Raw genomic sequence first — 18,034 nt, 5'->3', positions numbered from 1 at the left:
TTGTTAAACTGCAAAGGCAAAGAGTTATGACATGCTGAACACGCTGAGCATAAGAGAGAGAAGAGTTAAATGCACAACCGATACTTCAACAGAGTGGATGACGTTGGTTCCTTCAACGGATATAAAGGGAAGGTCAGTTTGGACTGATGTAAAGTTCGGCCTTGAATTTCAGCAGTTCTTTCTTGGAAATTAGTGGGGTTTTGAAGGGCGTGATCAACAGTGTAGCAAAACCCCCTGTATATAGTTGCTGAAGAAGCTGCTGAAAATCTTCTAACTTAAAGCTGATTTACTTACAAGGAGATTTTGTTGAGGCCTTTGTGGACTTCAATGTCTTTCTTTTTGCTCCTGAATTTCCTGCTTCTCATTCAGCCCTCTTTCCAGATACCAGGTATGTTACTCTTCATTTTCGTCACTTCTGTAAGCTCAGCAGAAAGGGAATGGCATTTGCCCTAACTAGCTACTATAAAAATGACTAATGAAAGTTTAAGAAATATCATCATTAAACTTAATTTCTATGAGATCTTTCAAAGTTAAGGAAATGCTGGATTGCATGTTTCAGCTGCATATATCAATAGAAAAGCAGGCTACTAGTGATATGAACAGTGCCAAAGACCATTTTCTGTACTTATTGTATCATTGCAAATAAAAGGGTTTCCTTTTTTAATTGATAAGCCAATGTTTACTATACCTAAAAAGGAATATTTCCAAAACTGTTTCTTGAAGCACTTGGAGTTTTATAATTATGCAAACATTGGTATTATTAGCTTGCATATCTATATCTTCTCTATAGAATAAGAAATAAGAATAAGCATTGAAAAAATATTGTCAACAGTAAATATAAAATAACCTTCCTGTTTGCCCTCTTTCTCATGCTTTCTTCTGCCCCATTGTACTGTCTTTAATTCTGAAGTCTGGTATCTCCTTGTTTCTCTCAGATATTTCCATATAGTCAGATATTTTTCCTGCCAGATATTCCATACTTTCTCAAAACGTTACTGTGACTTTAATTTTACAGAAGATGATACTTTTCTGATAAACTATGAGAAAGATAATCGTTGTATGCAACCCAGAGAAACTTCGGTCATCTCACTTAGCAAGTGCAATCAGTATAATAAGATTCAAAAGTTTAAGTGGACTTCCAGTCAGCAGATACTGAACATAGGGCTGAAGTTATGCTTGGGAGCATCTGCAAACTTTAGCCAACTTGAATTCTCCTCCTGCAATCAGACCAGTGAACTTCAGAAGTGGGCATGTGTCAATTATACCTTTCCTGCAATCAAAGGACAAAACTGGTTTTTGTCTTATGGTGCTGGACGTGTCCGGTTGAATAATGTACCTGATGTCAAAGCAACCTGGAAGATTGATGGAACCCAAGACAGTCTGTGCACTAAAAGCTTTGAAGGTAAATTTCAGAGGGTTTGTTTTCAGTGTTCAGCTGAGCAGCCAATTAATCATGTCGAATCTCCTGCATTTAACCATGCTACAACTTCACCTGCAGGAGATTGTGAGGGGGAAGAAACATTCAGAACAGAATAAACAGTCTGGCCAAATGATATATCTTCAAGTCCTATTACATTCAATTTAAAAAAAAAATACAATGGAAGAGAATAAAGGAAATTCAGAAATATGTAAATGATGGCAAGATGTCATGTTTCTACCCAGGGCCAGTTTTCTTGAAACCCAAGTTACAAAGATTACAGACAAAAAGACTTTCTCATTCACTTCAATGGAAGATAACATAGCACATGCAACAGAATGTGAGTCCAAAAGGGGTGCTTCCATTGAAGTGAACCATGGGACACTTGGAGCTCTGATCTGAGGACGTTGGAACATTTCTGTGTTAATGATACTATTTATTCCACTTTGTCTAAAGCTCAGTTTACCATAGAAGGCAATTCCAATGGAGCCCCCTGTGTATTTCCATTCAAGTATAAGAATGAGTGGTACGTTGAATGCACAACAATAGACAGTGAAAATCTACAACCTTGGTGTGGAACGACTGCTGATGTGGATACAGACTCTTTATCTGGATATTGTCCAGTAAAAGGTAAAACTCTCTCAATGCTTTGTTTTCACCCTTTAATCTGCCATCACACACCTGCTGCTTGGAAGAGTAGGATTTCTCCCTTGCCACAGTTTCATTCACCCTCTCTCCCTTCTCCATGACATAGGTACGCTTGTGGCTAGACTTCATTGCTACAAGTACAATCTAAGATTAAATGCAGAGTGGTAGTAAAGTTCTGATGATAGAAATGGTTTATAATAATTAAAATCCATCATGGCACAATGAGTGCTTCTTTAGGATTCCTTTCCTAGTTGCTCACCAACAATTCAGGTGCCATCAGTAGCTGTGGCAATCTGGAATGCTTTGACCTGCCTTTGACTCTCTTGTTGCCTTGTTTGGAGAGATCCTTTAGAAAATGGTCCATTTGGCTTTTCACTATTCTCAATATTTTTACTCCATCCACTGAATTACTCAAAGATGATACCATTGATCCCAGTGCAAATGACTGAGATATCCCATTGCTTATTCCTTGAATAATATGAACTGTTTGCTCAAACTCTTTGCTTCCAGTTCTTTAACCTGTTTATCATTGATGGGGCTCCTTTCCCCCCACAAGTCATTTTTCTGACCCCAGACAAAATGTGAGGGAGATATACTTTGCCTCCTCAGGAGACTGCATATGCAAACATCAGTACAGTGCAGCTGCCCAATGTGGCAAATAACAGCCCCAACAGTGCTTTCGGTCAGGGAAACAATGTAGAGGGAAGCAGGAGCCTCTTCTCCCCCTGTTCCATGATCCTGACCCAAACTGGTTAATGGATACAGATAAGAGATCTTCAGATGTTTATTCACCTTCTTTGCTTACCAGAAAATCCATCACATAATACAGTTATGTTTCACAGTGTGCGGTATTTAAACTGATCCATAATATATCTAAATCAGCATTAAACAAGATTTGTGTGACATTTTCTCACATGCAAAACAGCTGCTCTCCCACTGAGCCTTAACTGAATGGAGGGGAAGGAATGGGTAGGATAGCAAGACATGCCTTATATTTCTACCTTCGATTCCCAGCCATGATCTGGAATGAAAAGAGCCTCTATTTGTGCACAGATAAGGAAGGAAAAAATTGAGCTCAGTTATACTTACAAAGACTCTTCTGAGCATAAATGTTGCAGCTATAGTTAACTGGATCAAATCACTTATGCTTGGTAATGAACTAAACTCTAGAGCAGGGGGTGTCAAACATGTGGCCCGCCCGGGGACCAAATCAGGCCCCCAGAGGGATCCTATCAGCCCCCTGAGCAACTGACTGTCTTCTCCCTCTCTCTTGCTTCCTTCTGCATAACAGCTTGCTTTGCAAGGTTTGTTCAACTGCACAGGAGTTACAGAGCAAAGTCTCTATTTTCTCCATTGGCTGAGGCTCCTTCCTTGGGGGGGAGGAATAGCTTGCTTTGCCAGGCTCTCTCAGTGGCATAGCAGAGCTACTGAGCCAAGCCTATCTTCCTTCTATTGGCTGAGGTTCCTCCCCCTTCTGGTCCCCAGGGAAGGAAGAAAAGTGCCAGAGCTTCTTTTGCCCAGTTCCCTGGATCTCATGGAAGCGATACAAAGAAAGCACCATTAAGACCAATGAGTGCTAATGTTTTAAGCATGTTTTATTTTAAGCTTAAAAAAAATCTTTGTGTTTGTCTGTGTCCTTTATAAAGTTTATATCTCTGCTACCTAGCATGACCTTTTATGACACACATGGCCCAGCCCGACAAGGTCTCTTAGGTCAGATCCGGCCCTCTTAACAAATGAGTTCAACACCCCTGCTCCAGAGACACAGAAAAGAGGAACAAAGGCATTCTCAAAAGTCTCAAAGAAGAAAACTATATTGTATAGATGTATACAATAACATTAATAGTGAGATCTGTATTATTAAATATACTAATATTTCAATTCTATACAGAGTTACTGTAACCCTATTGAAATCAATAGGGTTAAAATGGAGTAGCACTCTGTAGGACTGAACCACTAGAAACCAAAGTTAATTCCTTCCCAAAATAAGCAATCTAGGATAACAATTCTAGACAGGTCTCACCAGAAGAAAATGTTGTGTTGTTCACTATATTGAATCTATCTGTTTATAGTACTCATTGGCTGCAAATACAAGACAAATTGCTAATTCCAGATTAAGGGTTTAAGTATAAAAATAACAATAAGATTCCTTCCCATATAACCAGTTGTACTTTGGCAGCGTTCCACGAGCACACAGGCCTTCCTCTTTTTCTAGAGTAGGTCAGATGAGGTATCACTTTCCCATATAAATTACATGGATGAGGCTCAATAGCCTCAAGAGTACAGTTCAGCTAAAACCTGGAGTTCTGAATGGTATGAACACAAATCAGATTTATTTGTTCTTTTCTAATGTTGCCATTCTATGCAGAGTTACTTCTGTCTTCTAAGCCCATTAATTTCATTGGGGTTGAAAAGGAGCAGCTCCACGTTAATGATGGGCAAGATAGCAAGACTAACACCATTTTCTTTCTTATGAGTGGGGCTAAGAGAGCACTGAGATGATTGCTCTTGAGAAAGCAGATCTTTCAAGAATTGTGACTGATCCAAGGTCACTCAACAGGTGCATGTGGAGGAATGAGGAATCAAACCTGGTTTTCCATGCACTTAATCACTACACCAAGGGCGATTTCCCACACAGCTTACCAAGGAGCGAAGTCCCTCCTCACCGCGCAGCGTCTGCTCGGATTTCCCACCAACTGCTCCGCGGATTCAGGAAGTGCTGGACCTTTTGCGTCTTAAATGGAAATCGCTAAAACCCTAGTTTACGTTAGCAATGCAAAAGGTCCGGCACTTCATGAATCCGCGGAGCAGTTGGTGGGAAATCCGAGCAGACGCTGCGTGGTGAGGAGGGACTTCACTCCTCGGTAAGCTGTGTGGGAAATCGCCCCAATTTGGCACAATTATAACAATTATTTTCTTTTATCATTATAGTTACCAGGCCTTGAATTCAGCAGGAGCTCACTGGAACGCAGCTAGGCTTCCCAATCTTCAGGCCCAGTTTTACAGGCTTCCCCCGCTGCCAGCCAGCTGCCGGCGGGGGAAGCCCCACCCCCACGGCCAAAATGCAGCTCTTGATCTTGGGCAGGTTTAGAAACCTGCAAACATGTCCGTTTCAAAATCTGTGTGTATGTGTGCCTTTAAAGTTGAGCAGGAAGTACTTCATGGGAAGGGTCAGCAACACAGTTCCTCCGCTTGTTTTGCTTTCATTTCAGAGCAACTAAGTGTGTGTGTGTGTGTGCGTGTGTGAGAGAGAGAGAGCAGCGTAGTCCCTGTTCTTTTCAGATGTCATTGTGGAGGAACCAGACCCAGTAAGTGTGTGTGTGTGTGTGTGTGTGTGAGAGAGAGAGAGAGAGAGGGTTGCCAATCCCCAAGTTTGGAGCCCCCCCCCCCCCACTTTAGGGTCATCAGAAAGCAGAGGGGGGGAGGGAAATGTCTACTGGGCAATTATTTCCTATGGAGAATGATTCCCATAGGAAATAATGGGGAATTGATCTCTGGATATTGGGGGCTTGTGGGGGGGGGCTGTTTTTTTGAGGTAGAGGCACCAAATTTTCAGTATATCATCTAGTACCTCTCCCCAAAATACCCCCCAAGTTTCAAACGATTGGACCAGGGGGTCCAATTCTATGAGCCCCAAAAGAAGGTGCCCATATCCTTCATTATTTCCTATGGAAGGAAGGCATTTTAAAAGATGTGCTGTCCCTTTAAATGTAATGGCCAGAATTCCCTTGGAGTTCAATTATGCTTGTCACACCCTTGCTCCTGGCTCCACCCCAACGTCTCCTGGCTCCACGCACAAAGACCCCAGATATTTCTTGAATTGGACTTGGCAACCCTAAGCGCCGCTCCTGAACCTTTCTGACACCCCCTCCTCTTCCCCACCTACCTACCTTGTCCATTGAATAGTAGGTACAGCTGCATAACAATCCCTGGATTAGGAGATCATGCAGCCAGCCAGCCAGCCACCAGCTTTGCCACACCCCCAGCAGACCTTATGAACCCCTGGAGAATCCCACACCACCCTTTCCGCACTTCTTATGTGATTTTGGGCAGCGGGTGGCTTGCTGGCCTTTTGACTGTGGGGGGAGGGGCAGCCAAGGAGAGCCCCAGGTGAGCAAGGCCTGCTTGGGCTGGCTGGGTCTCTAGCCAGCCCAAGCAGGCCTCTCTCACCTGGGGCTGTTCTTTCTTGCATTGGGTTGCTTTTGGCTTGGGGTTCGGCATATGCTAATGACACCACCTATTTTTCTACAAAACAATCCCTGAATGTTACTGGGTTTTTGGTGTTAATATTAGTATTTAATGTATTATTTTTTAGTTTGAGATTATAACAACCTTTGGCCATACTTTACTATTACTATACTGACCTCTAATTAGGGGTTTTACCTACCCAGCTTTTTAAATGGTCTGCTTCTGATCTTTTTTTAATTGTTGGCTGCTTTAAGAACTCTGAAGAGTTGGCAGAAATATTGTCAATAAATATATTAATTTATTAAATTTATTTACTGAAACCTTTATATCCTGATTTTCCTTGTGGTTCAATGAATCAATAACTTACATAATACAATAAAATTAAACTGGGTTGACTCCATCCTCTCTGATGTACAGTATTCCTCTGGCAGAGATCCTGCTCAAAGCCACATGTATTTTGTGTGAACTGGTAGTCACTCCTCAGAGTCCCTGTTTAACTTTTACCTCAGGAGTCCAACCCCCACAACTCAACTTCTCCCTAGGAAAAAGTTTAGTAATAATGCCAGTTCTCTAACTCCAGTTTCCTCTCAGACAGAAAGCCTTGCTTCAGGTTCACTGAATGTCAGACAAAGTTGAAAGATTTTTAAATTAATTAATTAACTAATTTTCTACTCTGGACTCCCCATGAACCGGCTCAGGGTGAGTCACAACACAACTATAACAATAATCACATTAAAAATTTAAAAGCATCGAATATAATCAAAACAATAAAGATGACAGTCTTCAGAATTTTGAGATGGTTTGAACAATAGTCTTATTAAACAATATTTACAGATGACAATGAAAACTTTTGGATTAGAAATCATTGGACTGGAAATCTATACCAGATAAATTCTGAGTCAGCTCTTACATGGCTTCAAGCAAGAAAAAGCTGTCAGCAACAGAATGCAGAATTATTAAGCATCACAGAACTACATGAACAAACCTACTTGGCAGGTATGACCTTTTTAAAAATGAAGTCTCTCAGAACAATTTTTTTTATAAGAAGATATTTCAAAACATTGCAACATTATAATATGTTCACTTAGGGTAGAGGAGATGGGCAGAATTGATATTTAACTATACTTCTAAATGACAAGTGAAAAGCCCTGTTAGGCGAAACTTCATGTTAATGTTAGAGATTCAAGACTAGATCTCCTGACATGTTGTCCATAAAAAGCAGCCTGCAGGAGCCAAATTTGGATTCTAACTGTGATGCTTGACAAGGACAATTTAACTCTCCCCAGTCTGTTTTCCTGGCCAAAGCTTCCTCCTGGCTGCAGTGAGCTCTGAAAAAGAAATATACAAAACACTGATATCCACCTTCTTTGCTAACCAGAGCTCACTACAACCCAGGGGATCATGGTTTTCCAAGCAGGAAAATGGCAGGGAGGAGAAAGTTAACTCCACCTTGCCTAATACCATGGCTTTAATATTGAGGGGCTGTTTTTTGGACCCAAAGAATGCAAGAATTCCTAGTTCTTTGATGTACTGTGTAGTTTTTGATAAAAAGTAAAGGAGATGTCTACTTTATGGCACCTTAGGAAATAATGTTTGATTTTAATGTAAAGAGTGTGGTAATCTTGCCATCCAGATTCATGAGGGGAAGTATTAACAAGCAATGCTTTGAAGGCAGTTTCTAGGATATTTGCAGTCAGTTGATTCAGTCTTATGACTCTCTTCTGCTAAGTCTCCCTTCAGTGGAGAATGACTTCCTCCAAGACTTGGTGGGAGGAAGTCATAGGAACCAAACCATTGCTGTTTACATCCAGATATGCTGGCCCAGCCCAGGGAGCTGAGGGAAGAGACAAAATCACCTTCTTATATTCAACTTCTGAAATGGCACACAAGGGACTTTTGAAATAAATAAATGTTTTATTTAACTTAGAGAATAAAAGGTCAGGTGGAATCAGGGGTAGGATGCACAAGGTGAACTAATAATAAAACTGAGGTAACTTTTTAAACACACTAAATCCAAATAATATGTTGCCAACAAGTAAATATTTCTGCTTATCAACAAAGACTTTGAAACTTTGAGGAGAGAGGCTTTCTTTTCAGTGTCTGCTTAAACACTCAAGCATAGGTTCCTGAGTTTCACTGACTCTTAAGATCTAGAAGTCAGGAACATACCACCAAGCTCCCAGAATCCTTCTCTATACATAAACCATGGATCACTCCTCATTTTAGAGATATTTTCTTTTCCACGGGGCAAAGATTACTTCTCTTGACTAAAACACTATCACTTTTCAGCTTGTAGAGGGGATCCACTCACTCCTTCAGCTTCTTCAACTGCCAGTTCCCAACCATAATTTCTTAATTGATGCTCTCCCCAAATTCTGTTAGATCAGCCTATCATTTAAAGGTTCTCTGACTCTGTGAGGCATTAATCCTTGACAGTCCATTACAGCTATCTTTAGCATCCTCTGTGATAATGGGTCTGCTTCTTTTAAAAAGAGGAACCAATCTGGGATCAGACACTTTCAGCTAATTTATTCTCAATGAGCGGCCCTTGCCATTTAAGGTTATTGAAGCTTCACTGTCCGAAGGCAGAAATTCATTAGCTGATGTTGCACTTGCAGTGCAGAGAACAAGCTTCGTGATCTGATTAATTTCTGCTTGATAGTCAGCTGCTAAAGACACAGGAATAATGCCACAAGAAAAGCTGGCAACCTTAATTATACCAGGTCAGGTTAGGTCCCCTCCTTTTAGCTTTCTAGGTATAAAACTTTTATAATTATGCAATACATTGCTGCTCCTTTTCTTCCCTTAAACAGGATTAACAAGTGATGTGAATATTGACTACTGGATTGGGCTTAACAGTTTGGATATGGACAGTGGATGGAGGTGGGCTGGCAACAATCCTTTCAGATATTTAAATTGGGCTCCAGGTGAGTGATCATTTATAGACAGTGGTCAATGCCATATTCCTTAAAGTGACAGGAATACTATGCTCCATAGAATATGGCTACATGTTGACCATAATCATTGGGCACCACAACCCAGTGAAAGATTATCATTACCATAACCATAACTGTTTTAACTATGGTCAGTTGCACCCTCTCCCCCATTCTCTAGCTTATATAATATGCATAACTGAAATGAAACTGAAGGATGAGACAAAACATTGCTTGTTATTATGATAAAGATAGATGCAGTGTTAACTCAGGTAAAGCACATTGAATAATTGTTTATTTCTTTAAGGGAGCCCATCACCAGAATCAGAGAAAATTTGTGCAACTATGCAGTCTCAAACTTGCAAATGGGAGAATAAAGAGTGTGGTCATAAACTTGGATACATTTGCAAAAAAGAAAACTCTTCATTAAACACCCCAGTTATCTCTTCAGGTAGGGTCAACTGCAAGTGAACTATATGAAAGATATGGGGTAGGTCCCACAGGTTTCTTCTGAAATTGGTGACACTTTTCCTGTGGTGCAGGGAGTTATCCATTGACACAAGTGGCTTTTGTGACTGTGGAAAGTACTATTGCTAGTGGAACAGATCTGCAGGCCCTGGCAGTTCAAGTGGTAGCCTTCATGGAAAGGAAAGTGGTATTTATGTATTTATACTTTACCTTTGTCACTGAGACTCAAGGCAGATTGCAGTCAAATCAAATTGCAGTCAAATAGTATTAAAAACATGAGATAAGATAGCTGATAAACAGTGCAATAGGAATAGGATTCCAAGCAATGGGGGAAAGTATCGAATATGATCAGTTAGAAACAATGCAAAAAAGTATCAGACATGATCTGCTTGAAACAATCATAAAAAGGATCACACATAGTCAATTTGAAATAATGCAAAAACAGTATCAAACATGATTAATCAGAACAGAGCAACAAAAGTATCAAATGGAATTACAGAAATTAGAACATGATGCAGTAAAAGCAACGTAATATACACAACACATAATATATATCATAACGCGCATAAACTGCGCTACTGTTTTCTTTATAGAAGCACATTCCTGAGTCACTCTGTTATATTATTGCCCTAATCTTTTTGTAAAAATGCACTACAGAACTATACTGTTTTATAATATTCCCAGGATGATGGGAGCATTCCTGGCCTCCTCGGCATAGCCATTCCACAAAGTGGGGGCCACAATACAGAACATATGTGTAGGGGCAGATATTATTCCTACCCATTTGCAGGGAGGTACATTCAGAACACTTTGCTCAAACAATGCTTTTGTGTTGGGGCATGGCAAAAGCGAGAGTCCTGCAGATATGAGGATCCCATGATATGCAGGTTTGTATATGGTAGCAAGTACCTTAAATTGAACCTGATGATTGATAAGTAATCAGCAGGATGACTGCAGTTTGGGTACATATCCATCTAGCTCCTGATAACAACTGAGCTGTGGCATCCAATACCAACTGACGCCTCTGAGTTGACTTCAAAGGAGTCTACTGTAACCATCTAGTCTCTACAGCAGCAGCCTTCTCAAACAATTCATTGGACCTACATTCTTGAGGGGATCTGGCCAGTGGCAGATGGCACAAAATGAGAGAATCTGGCAGATGAAACTAAGGCATCATGATATGTAGTTTAACACAAGGTTATGATACACCCATGTTGGTCCTTTGTTCCTATAAACAACCAAGTTTTGCATTATTTTATTTCATTTGTATGCAGATCATTTTGAGCTTTAAAAATGGTGTGTGCAATATTTCAAATCAATCCATAAATAGACTGGATCTTCAGTGCTACAGAGCAATAACTGAACTCATAAGTGAAATATATAGATTTTCATCTTTATACTCAAGTTTTTAGGACAGCAATCAAAATCTAGGGGACATGGAAGCAAACAGCATCTAGAGAGATGATGGCCTGAAAAAAGGGAAACAATTGGGCATCTGTTTCCCCCCATTTTTGGGGGGGAGGGGAAAGTTCTGAACAAACATTTGTGAAATATTTTCTTTCCAAAATGAATGAAACCAGTGGGGGACCCCACAACAAGATGTTGAGGATTGTGCAGCCCTTCCCAAACTTTCCCCTTGACTGCTGACCATGGAGAGTGAAGCAATGCTGCTGAGATTACTCCTTGCCCACCTGCTTAACTCTAGAGCCATTGCCTTATTCTTACTGATAAGCAGCCAAGGTGAAAGTTTAGGTATGTATCTTAGGTGATTGCACTGGAGACAGATAGGTGGATGAAAAGGAGACTCGCTCACCCACCCATCAGTTTCTGGCAGTTGGGGGATGGCATTAGCAACTTCCCCCCCCCAGCTTAAATGGGGGCAGTGAGGGCAGCAGTGGGGTCTCCCATCCCGTATGCCTGTCCATCTTTGTCCCCATATCTTTCCCCTGTCAGTTTGCAGTGGGAGAGGCATGGCAGTTCTTGGTTTCCTTCTCCTGCCCACCACTGAGCTGGCTGGCTAATAGAGGGATGGCTGTGGCTCTTAGCTCCTCCACACCCACTTGCAGCATCTTGTCTATGTGGATGGCTCCTTCTTCTGGCCCACTGGTGAACAAACTTACCTGACACCTCTTCCCCTCATCCTTTGGGACTGTAGTGATGCCAAAATGTGTCATGAGCCTGGGGCATGCAGCTGAGATGTTGAAGGAAGAGAATCAGAATGAGCCTAGGGGGCACTGACAATGCCAGAATCATGCCGTGGGCAGCTGTGGCAACACTAAGAGGTGGCAACTGTGGCTTCTCCTTCCACTCAGTGCCCATTTGCTGCCACTGCCTGCCTACAGCAGCCTCCCCTCATCACTCCAACAGAGAAGTGTTATCTGAACATGCTCAGACAATGTTCTTCTGTTTTTTACACTCCCTTCCATCTTACCCCTGAGATTTTCAGATTTTTCTGCAGACCTGGGGATCCCCCAAGTCTGGAGAAAAATCTTCTGTCAGTTTGGTCCCAATGCACAGATTTAAGTATCTACAGATTACTTGGCTATTAGAACATAAGACTTTTTAAAATATAAGGTGTTGCTCATTCAAAATGTGCAGTATGATCATTTTAATGTAGTTTTTATGTTCTATATAAGACAATCCACAGTATTAGATAATGAAATTTCCTGTGTAACCGTATACAACATTTTTACATTTTTATTGAGCAGTCCCAAATGCAAGGTGAAAAGAGAAGAAAGTATCGTCTCTGGGCTCTGACTCATCAGACAGGTTGTGTTACCATTTTTTCTCAGTCACAACAGATGTCCTACTAGCACCCAGAATGGAATGCCCTCATCAGAAGATGGCTGATCTTCTGATCACTGCCTTTCTCAATCTCTGCAGACCTTTTCCCCTGGAACAACTTCTTCAGAAAGGAGAAAACTGCCTCAGCTTCTTCTCTCTGTTTGTCTTATCCTCTTTTCCTGCCCTGTTGCCAGGCAACCACTCACTCAGCCTCTCTGGGGAAAGCTCCTCCTTCTAGAGGGCAGTGTTTCCAGGCCAGGGCCCACTATGCCAGTAAAACATGTAACAAACTTTTAAATAATAAATATAATACTATATTTCCATTTCCCCTAATATATCAGATTTTTTCCCCTGAGGATAAAAAAAAGTTTTTCTTTCCACAGGAGACCATTTTCCAGAAATTTTACATCCTTAGCAGCAGCCAAATCCCTATGCCAAACATCATGTAGGAACACTTATAATATCAGAAATGTACAGCTTCTCTTATGATATAAAGTAGATTTCTTTAAAAACAACAGTTCTTGAAAGAGAGATATTTGCTTTACAATGATAGGTAACAAGCTCTATTTGCAATAATCTTCTACCTCAATGGAATATTACACTATCATTTAAAAATATACTTGCTCACAGTATACTTTAATTGAATAACTGAATCAGTCATATAATTGAATAAATCTTTCTGCCTAGAGTGTCCATGGGTGTGGGGGGAGGTTAGGATATTTGCTGATTCCCTTCTCCTGTCTGAATGGGGCATCCACAATCCTTGGGTCTTCCCTATCACCCAGGAATAGCGTTGTGGGGGGGGAGGTATTTTGGGCTATAAGAAGCAAGAAGCAGTGAAAAGTATCCCATCCTTCTGCCTGGAGAAACTCTAGATGGATCCAAGCTTTTTATGTTTCCACTGAATATGCTTGCTCCCTTTTTAGATGACTTGAAACCTGTGAGATGTCCAGATGGCTGGGTTCCATATTTAGGCCACTGTTACCTCCTTCACAGAGACCTCAGGTCATGGAATGGTGCACTATCATCTTGTCGTAAGAAAGATGGAGATTTAGCCAGTATCCACAATATTGAAGAGCATAGTTTTGTCATTTCTCAACTTGGCTACAGTAAGTAATTCTATGTCTGTATCACATTTTTAAACAGTAGAGATTTGAACCAAAACCTCTCAAGCCTTATTCTATTACTCACCAGTGCTTTAAATACAGTAAATACTTCTTCTGTACTGTGTTCTTCTGGTTTCATATCACAATAGGCCCATAGCTATGAGGGGGCCTGTGGGGGCACAGCCTCCTGACTTCTGTCCAAGGCCCCCCCAACTCTGGGGCCCCAAGCAGCCCCTGGGTCCTCTGCCATGTTTGGGGGGGCTGTCTCCGGCCCCACGAGCAATTTGCATGGTGGAGAATTCGCTCGCGGGGCAGGCCGCAGAAGCAGTCGGGGCTCTTGGGGGCCCTTTAACTGGTGCGGGGGTCTGCTTCTGTCCCCGGCCCCGGGCGTTATTTTAGTGGTGAGAACGGAGGCTGGTGGTGAGAACGATTCTCCCTGCCGCTCTCACCGCCACCTTCCCTTCCCACCACTAAAATAGCATGTTGGATCGGGGGGGCAAAAGCAGCTCCCAACCCCTCCCACAAGTTAAAGGGTCAAATCAGCTGGGGGCTGCTTCTGCTCCTGCCCGACAGCTATTTTAGTGATGGAAAGGGAGGGCAGTGGCAGTGAGAGTGGCAGGGAGAATTGCTCTCACCACCGGCCTCCATTCTTGCCACTAAAATTGCACACAGGGTGGGGGCAGAAGCAGCCCCTGGCACCAGTTAAAGGGCCCGTGTGGATCAGCTGGGGGTAGCTACTGCCTCCGGCCCCGTGCTCTATTTTAGTGTCGGGTAGGGAAGAAAGGCTGGCAAGAGAGCGGCTCTTGCTGCTGCCTTCCCTTCCCTGCACTAAAATAGTGTGCGGGGACAGGGGCAGAAGCAGCCCCCAGCCTCCCGCACCAGTTAAAGGGACCGCCGATCAGCTGATCCACTGATCGGCAGTCCCTTTAACTGGTGTGGGAGGCTGGGGGCTGCTTCTGCCCCCGTCTCCACACACTATTTTAGTGGCAGGGAAGGCAGAGCAGCAGCAAGAGCAGCAGGGAGGGAGGGAGGAGGAAGGAGAGGCAAGGTTGTGTGGGGTGCAGGGGGGTGTAAGTGCCCCTAACAAATTTAAATGCCCCCCCCGACCTTTCATATTCTGGCTACGGCCCTGTATCACAACAATGAAGTTTTTGGTACTACAATTCAGTAAATGTTACAGAGGCTTCTTTCTACTTGAACCAACAATATAAAAAAGTTTCTCCAAAGCTCTGCTTTCCTAGATTCCTAATACAACTTAAAGTACACAGCAATAGCTTATTCCAATGTCAAACCTACCAGCACAGCTGAGTCAAGAATGGATCTGGAAGTTAATAACACCTGAGAGTCTGCTTTTCAAACCTCAGTTATTTCTGCCAGCTGTCATGGGTCAGCCTGAACACCAGTTTGACTTTCAGTTGGAACAGAGCAGTGACCAGGATGTTTTAAGAGAAGAGGTTCATGGGCAAAAGGAACTTCAGGGAAGCAGCACACAAGATGAACTGAAGGCTGGCTCATTGCCAACAGCTGATGCTGACTCACAAGCACATTCCAGCCCTGTCTTGACCACTGAAGGCCAGGTGGTTACTATCAGTCCTCCCTGCCCCCCCTCACCCACACTACGTGAAAGAAGATGGCAAAAACTTAGAACTTCAAGAAAGAAAGCAGAGTTCACACCTTCTGGACCATTGTCGGTTGTTTGAGGATGATATCATTGCTAGACTGCTTCTAAACAGCTTGCTGGAAATAGGGCTTCCTGCCTGATATCTATAAAAGCTGAACAGACAGGCTGCTCAAAGTGGAAGCAACAAGTCATTAACTTTGACTTAACAACCACAACTCTTGGCTTTACTCTGGCCCTGTGACCTTCAGACCAGCTCTTGAGAACTCTCTTGGACTCTGTTTGCTTTAGGTTTCCCAATCCCCAGGTCCCAGAGGGGGATCCCCCGGTTTTACAGGCTTTCCCCTGCCCCCAGCTAGCTGGCCAGCGAGGGGAAACCCCACTCTCACAGTCACCATGTACCTCTAGATCTCAGGCAGGTTTAGAAACCTGCAAACAGGTCCGGTTTCAAAATGCCTGCGTGTGTGTGTGCCTTTAAAATTGAGCAGGAAGCAGGAAGTACTTCTTGGGGAAGGGTCAGTAGCAGAAACTCTTCAGAGGCAGCCCCTCTTTTGCTTTGCTTTCCCTTTACACCAAGTAAGTGGGTGGGTGTGAGTTTGTGTGAGAGACAGCAGCGTAGCTAGGGCTGCCAATCCCCAGGTGGGGGCAGGGGATTCCCCGGTTTGGAGGCCCTCCCCCCCACTTCAAGGTCATCAGAAAGCAGGGAGAGGGGAGGAAAATGTCTGCTGGGAACTCTATTATTCTGTATGGAGTATTATTGCCGTAGGAAATAATGGAGAATTGATCTGCAGGTATCTGGGGCTCCGGGGGGGGTGCTGTTTTTTGAGGTAAAGGCACCACATTTTCAGTATAGCATCCAGTGCCTCTCCACAAAATACCCCCCAAGTTTCAAAAAGATTGGACCAGGGGGTCCAATTCTATGAGCCCCAAAAGAAGGTGCCCCTATCCTTCATTATTTCCTATGGAAGGAAGGCATTTAAATAGGTGTGCTGTCCCTTTAAATGTGATGGCAAGAACTCCCTTGGAGTTCAATTATGCTTGTCACACCCTTGCTCCTGGCTCCACCCTCAAAGTCCCCAGATATTTCTTGAATTGGACTTGACAACCCTAGTTTGCTTTGTGCTTTGACTTCAGAATGATTGATGATCCTCCTGGCTACAAGCCCCCAAACCTGCACCTTGCTCAGCATAGAGACTATCTGCTGGACTACTTTCTGACTGCATCCTTGACAACTCTGTACTGGAGAACCTGATGACACCACTCTTAAAAGTGTTTCTGGGGTCTTCAGTGGGCTGAGGAAAAATATTTTACAGGGAAGATGCATTCTGCCTGTGAAGCTCAGCCAAATCAAATGCAAGAAATACAATAGCTTATTGCCATAATTCTGCTCAGTTGTGACAATAATACAGAAGTCCAGCTCTTCATATAATGTTTTGCTGCTTAAACCTGCACCACCATTCTTCTATAAACTGTGCAAGTTTCACAGAAGCATGCCAGTTCCTTCTCAGCATCAGTATGGCACCATTATTACCTTTTATATCTAAGGGTATACTGAAAGATCCTGCTTAACACATGAAGATAGTTTCAGGAGGGTGGCCATCAGTGTTCCCTCTAAGCTGAGTTAGCATTAGCTAGCTCACAGATTTTTAGCCTCCAGCTCACACCTTTTTGTCTTGGCTCAGGAAAAACGGCCCCAGAGCACAATAATTTATGCAGTAGCTCACAACTTTAATGCCAGTAGCTCACAAAGTAGAATTTTTGCTCACAAGATTCTGCAGCTTAGAGGGAACATTGGTGGCGATCAGCACTCCATCTAAGCTGAGGTAGTGTGAACTAGCTCAGTTTTTTAGCCTCCAGCTCACACATTTTTTCTCAGGTCAGGAAGGACGGCCCCAGAACAAACTAATTTAAACAGTAGCCAAATCAGTCACTCACAACTTGAATGCCAGTAGCTCACAAAGTAGAATATTTGCTCACAAGACTCCACATCTTAGAGCGAGCATTGGTGCCCATATTGGTCTGCGATAAAAGAGCTAGATTTGAGTCCAGTAACACCTTCATGACCAAAAAGATTTTGGGGATGTAAGCTTTCAAGAGTCAAAGTTCCCTACGTCAGATAGCATCTTCAGCTAGGCCTTATACAGGTGCCTGGCCTGTGAATTTCCTACTTGTCAACCACCAGCGCAAGGTTATTTTCAGTGGCTGCCCCTTCTCTCTTAAATCAGCTCCCTGGGGAAGTCTGCGTCCTGTGGGATCTTCCAGTATTCTGTAAGGCATGTAAGCCTGCTCTGTTTCATGTAGCCTACTGAACCAGAGACCTGGCCTGTTGTTTAATTTCTCCAAGTAATTAGTCATATAATTAGTATTATTACTTTATTTATTGCATTTATTTATTTTATTGCATTTTTATTTTATTACATTTTAATTTTAAAATTTAAATTTTATATTATTTTGGGATTCTTTTACCACACCATACCCCACATGTTGTAAACTGCCCCAAGTCCCCTGTGGGGAGAGGATCTGGGATATAACATAAATAAATAGCCCTTGGAAGCAAATACCCAACATGCATCTATCTTCTCAGATCCAACAGATATGTTGTGGATAGGACTGAGTGTCCAGAAGATTGAGAAGTATTTTGAATGGAGTGATGGGACACATGTGACATACACCAAGTGGCAAAGTGGAGAACCTACTTATCTACAAGACTCTCTGGACAATTGTGTCATCATAAGAGGAGAAGTAAAAATAATGCTGTTTGCTTACTGGGCGGGGGGGAGGTGGGAAGGCTGTCTTCTCTACCTGCTAACATAAGATACATTTCCATTGTGTCTGTTGAGCCTTGCCCCACCCTTTGCAGGCGGCTTCAGCT

At 42.6% G+C, this 18,034-nt stretch overlaps 1 protein-coding gene across 1 annotated transcript in view; it reads left to right on the top strand.

Moving 5' to 3' along the window:
* The first annotated feature begins 215 nt into the window (after positions 1-215).
* The window catches only part of LOC132578419 (macrophage mannose receptor 1-like), an 89,325-nt gene continuing 71,506 nt past the window's right edge, over positions 216-18,034 (top strand). Inside the window, exons 1-8 of the mRNA XM_060248412.1 lie at positions 216-388; positions 1,016-1,402; positions 1,874-2,047; positions 7,088-7,249; positions 9,067-9,180; positions 9,494-9,637; positions 13,365-13,547; positions 17,747-17,904. Of these exons, the coding sequence (XP_060104395.1) occupies positions 328-388; positions 1,016-1,402; positions 1,874-2,047; positions 7,088-7,249; positions 9,067-9,180; positions 9,494-9,637; positions 13,365-13,547; positions 17,747-17,904 (1,383 nt within the window). The 5' untranslated portion in view covers positions 216-327. The remainder of the gene's footprint in view (positions 389-1,015; positions 1,403-1,873; positions 2,048-7,087; positions 7,250-9,066; positions 9,181-9,493; positions 9,638-13,364; positions 13,548-17,746; positions 17,905-18,034) is intronic.

Source organism: Heteronotia binoei, chromosome 10 (genome assembly GCF_032191835.1).
Source record: "Heteronotia binoei isolate CCM8104 ecotype False Entrance Well chromosome 10, APGP_CSIRO_Hbin_v1, whole genome shotgun sequence".
Lineage (NCBI taxonomy): Eukaryota > Metazoa > Chordata > Lepidosauria > Squamata > Gekkonidae > Heteronotia > Heteronotia binoei.
Note: the sequence above shows the minus strand (reverse complement) of the source record. Positions and strands in the feature narration are given on the sequence as shown.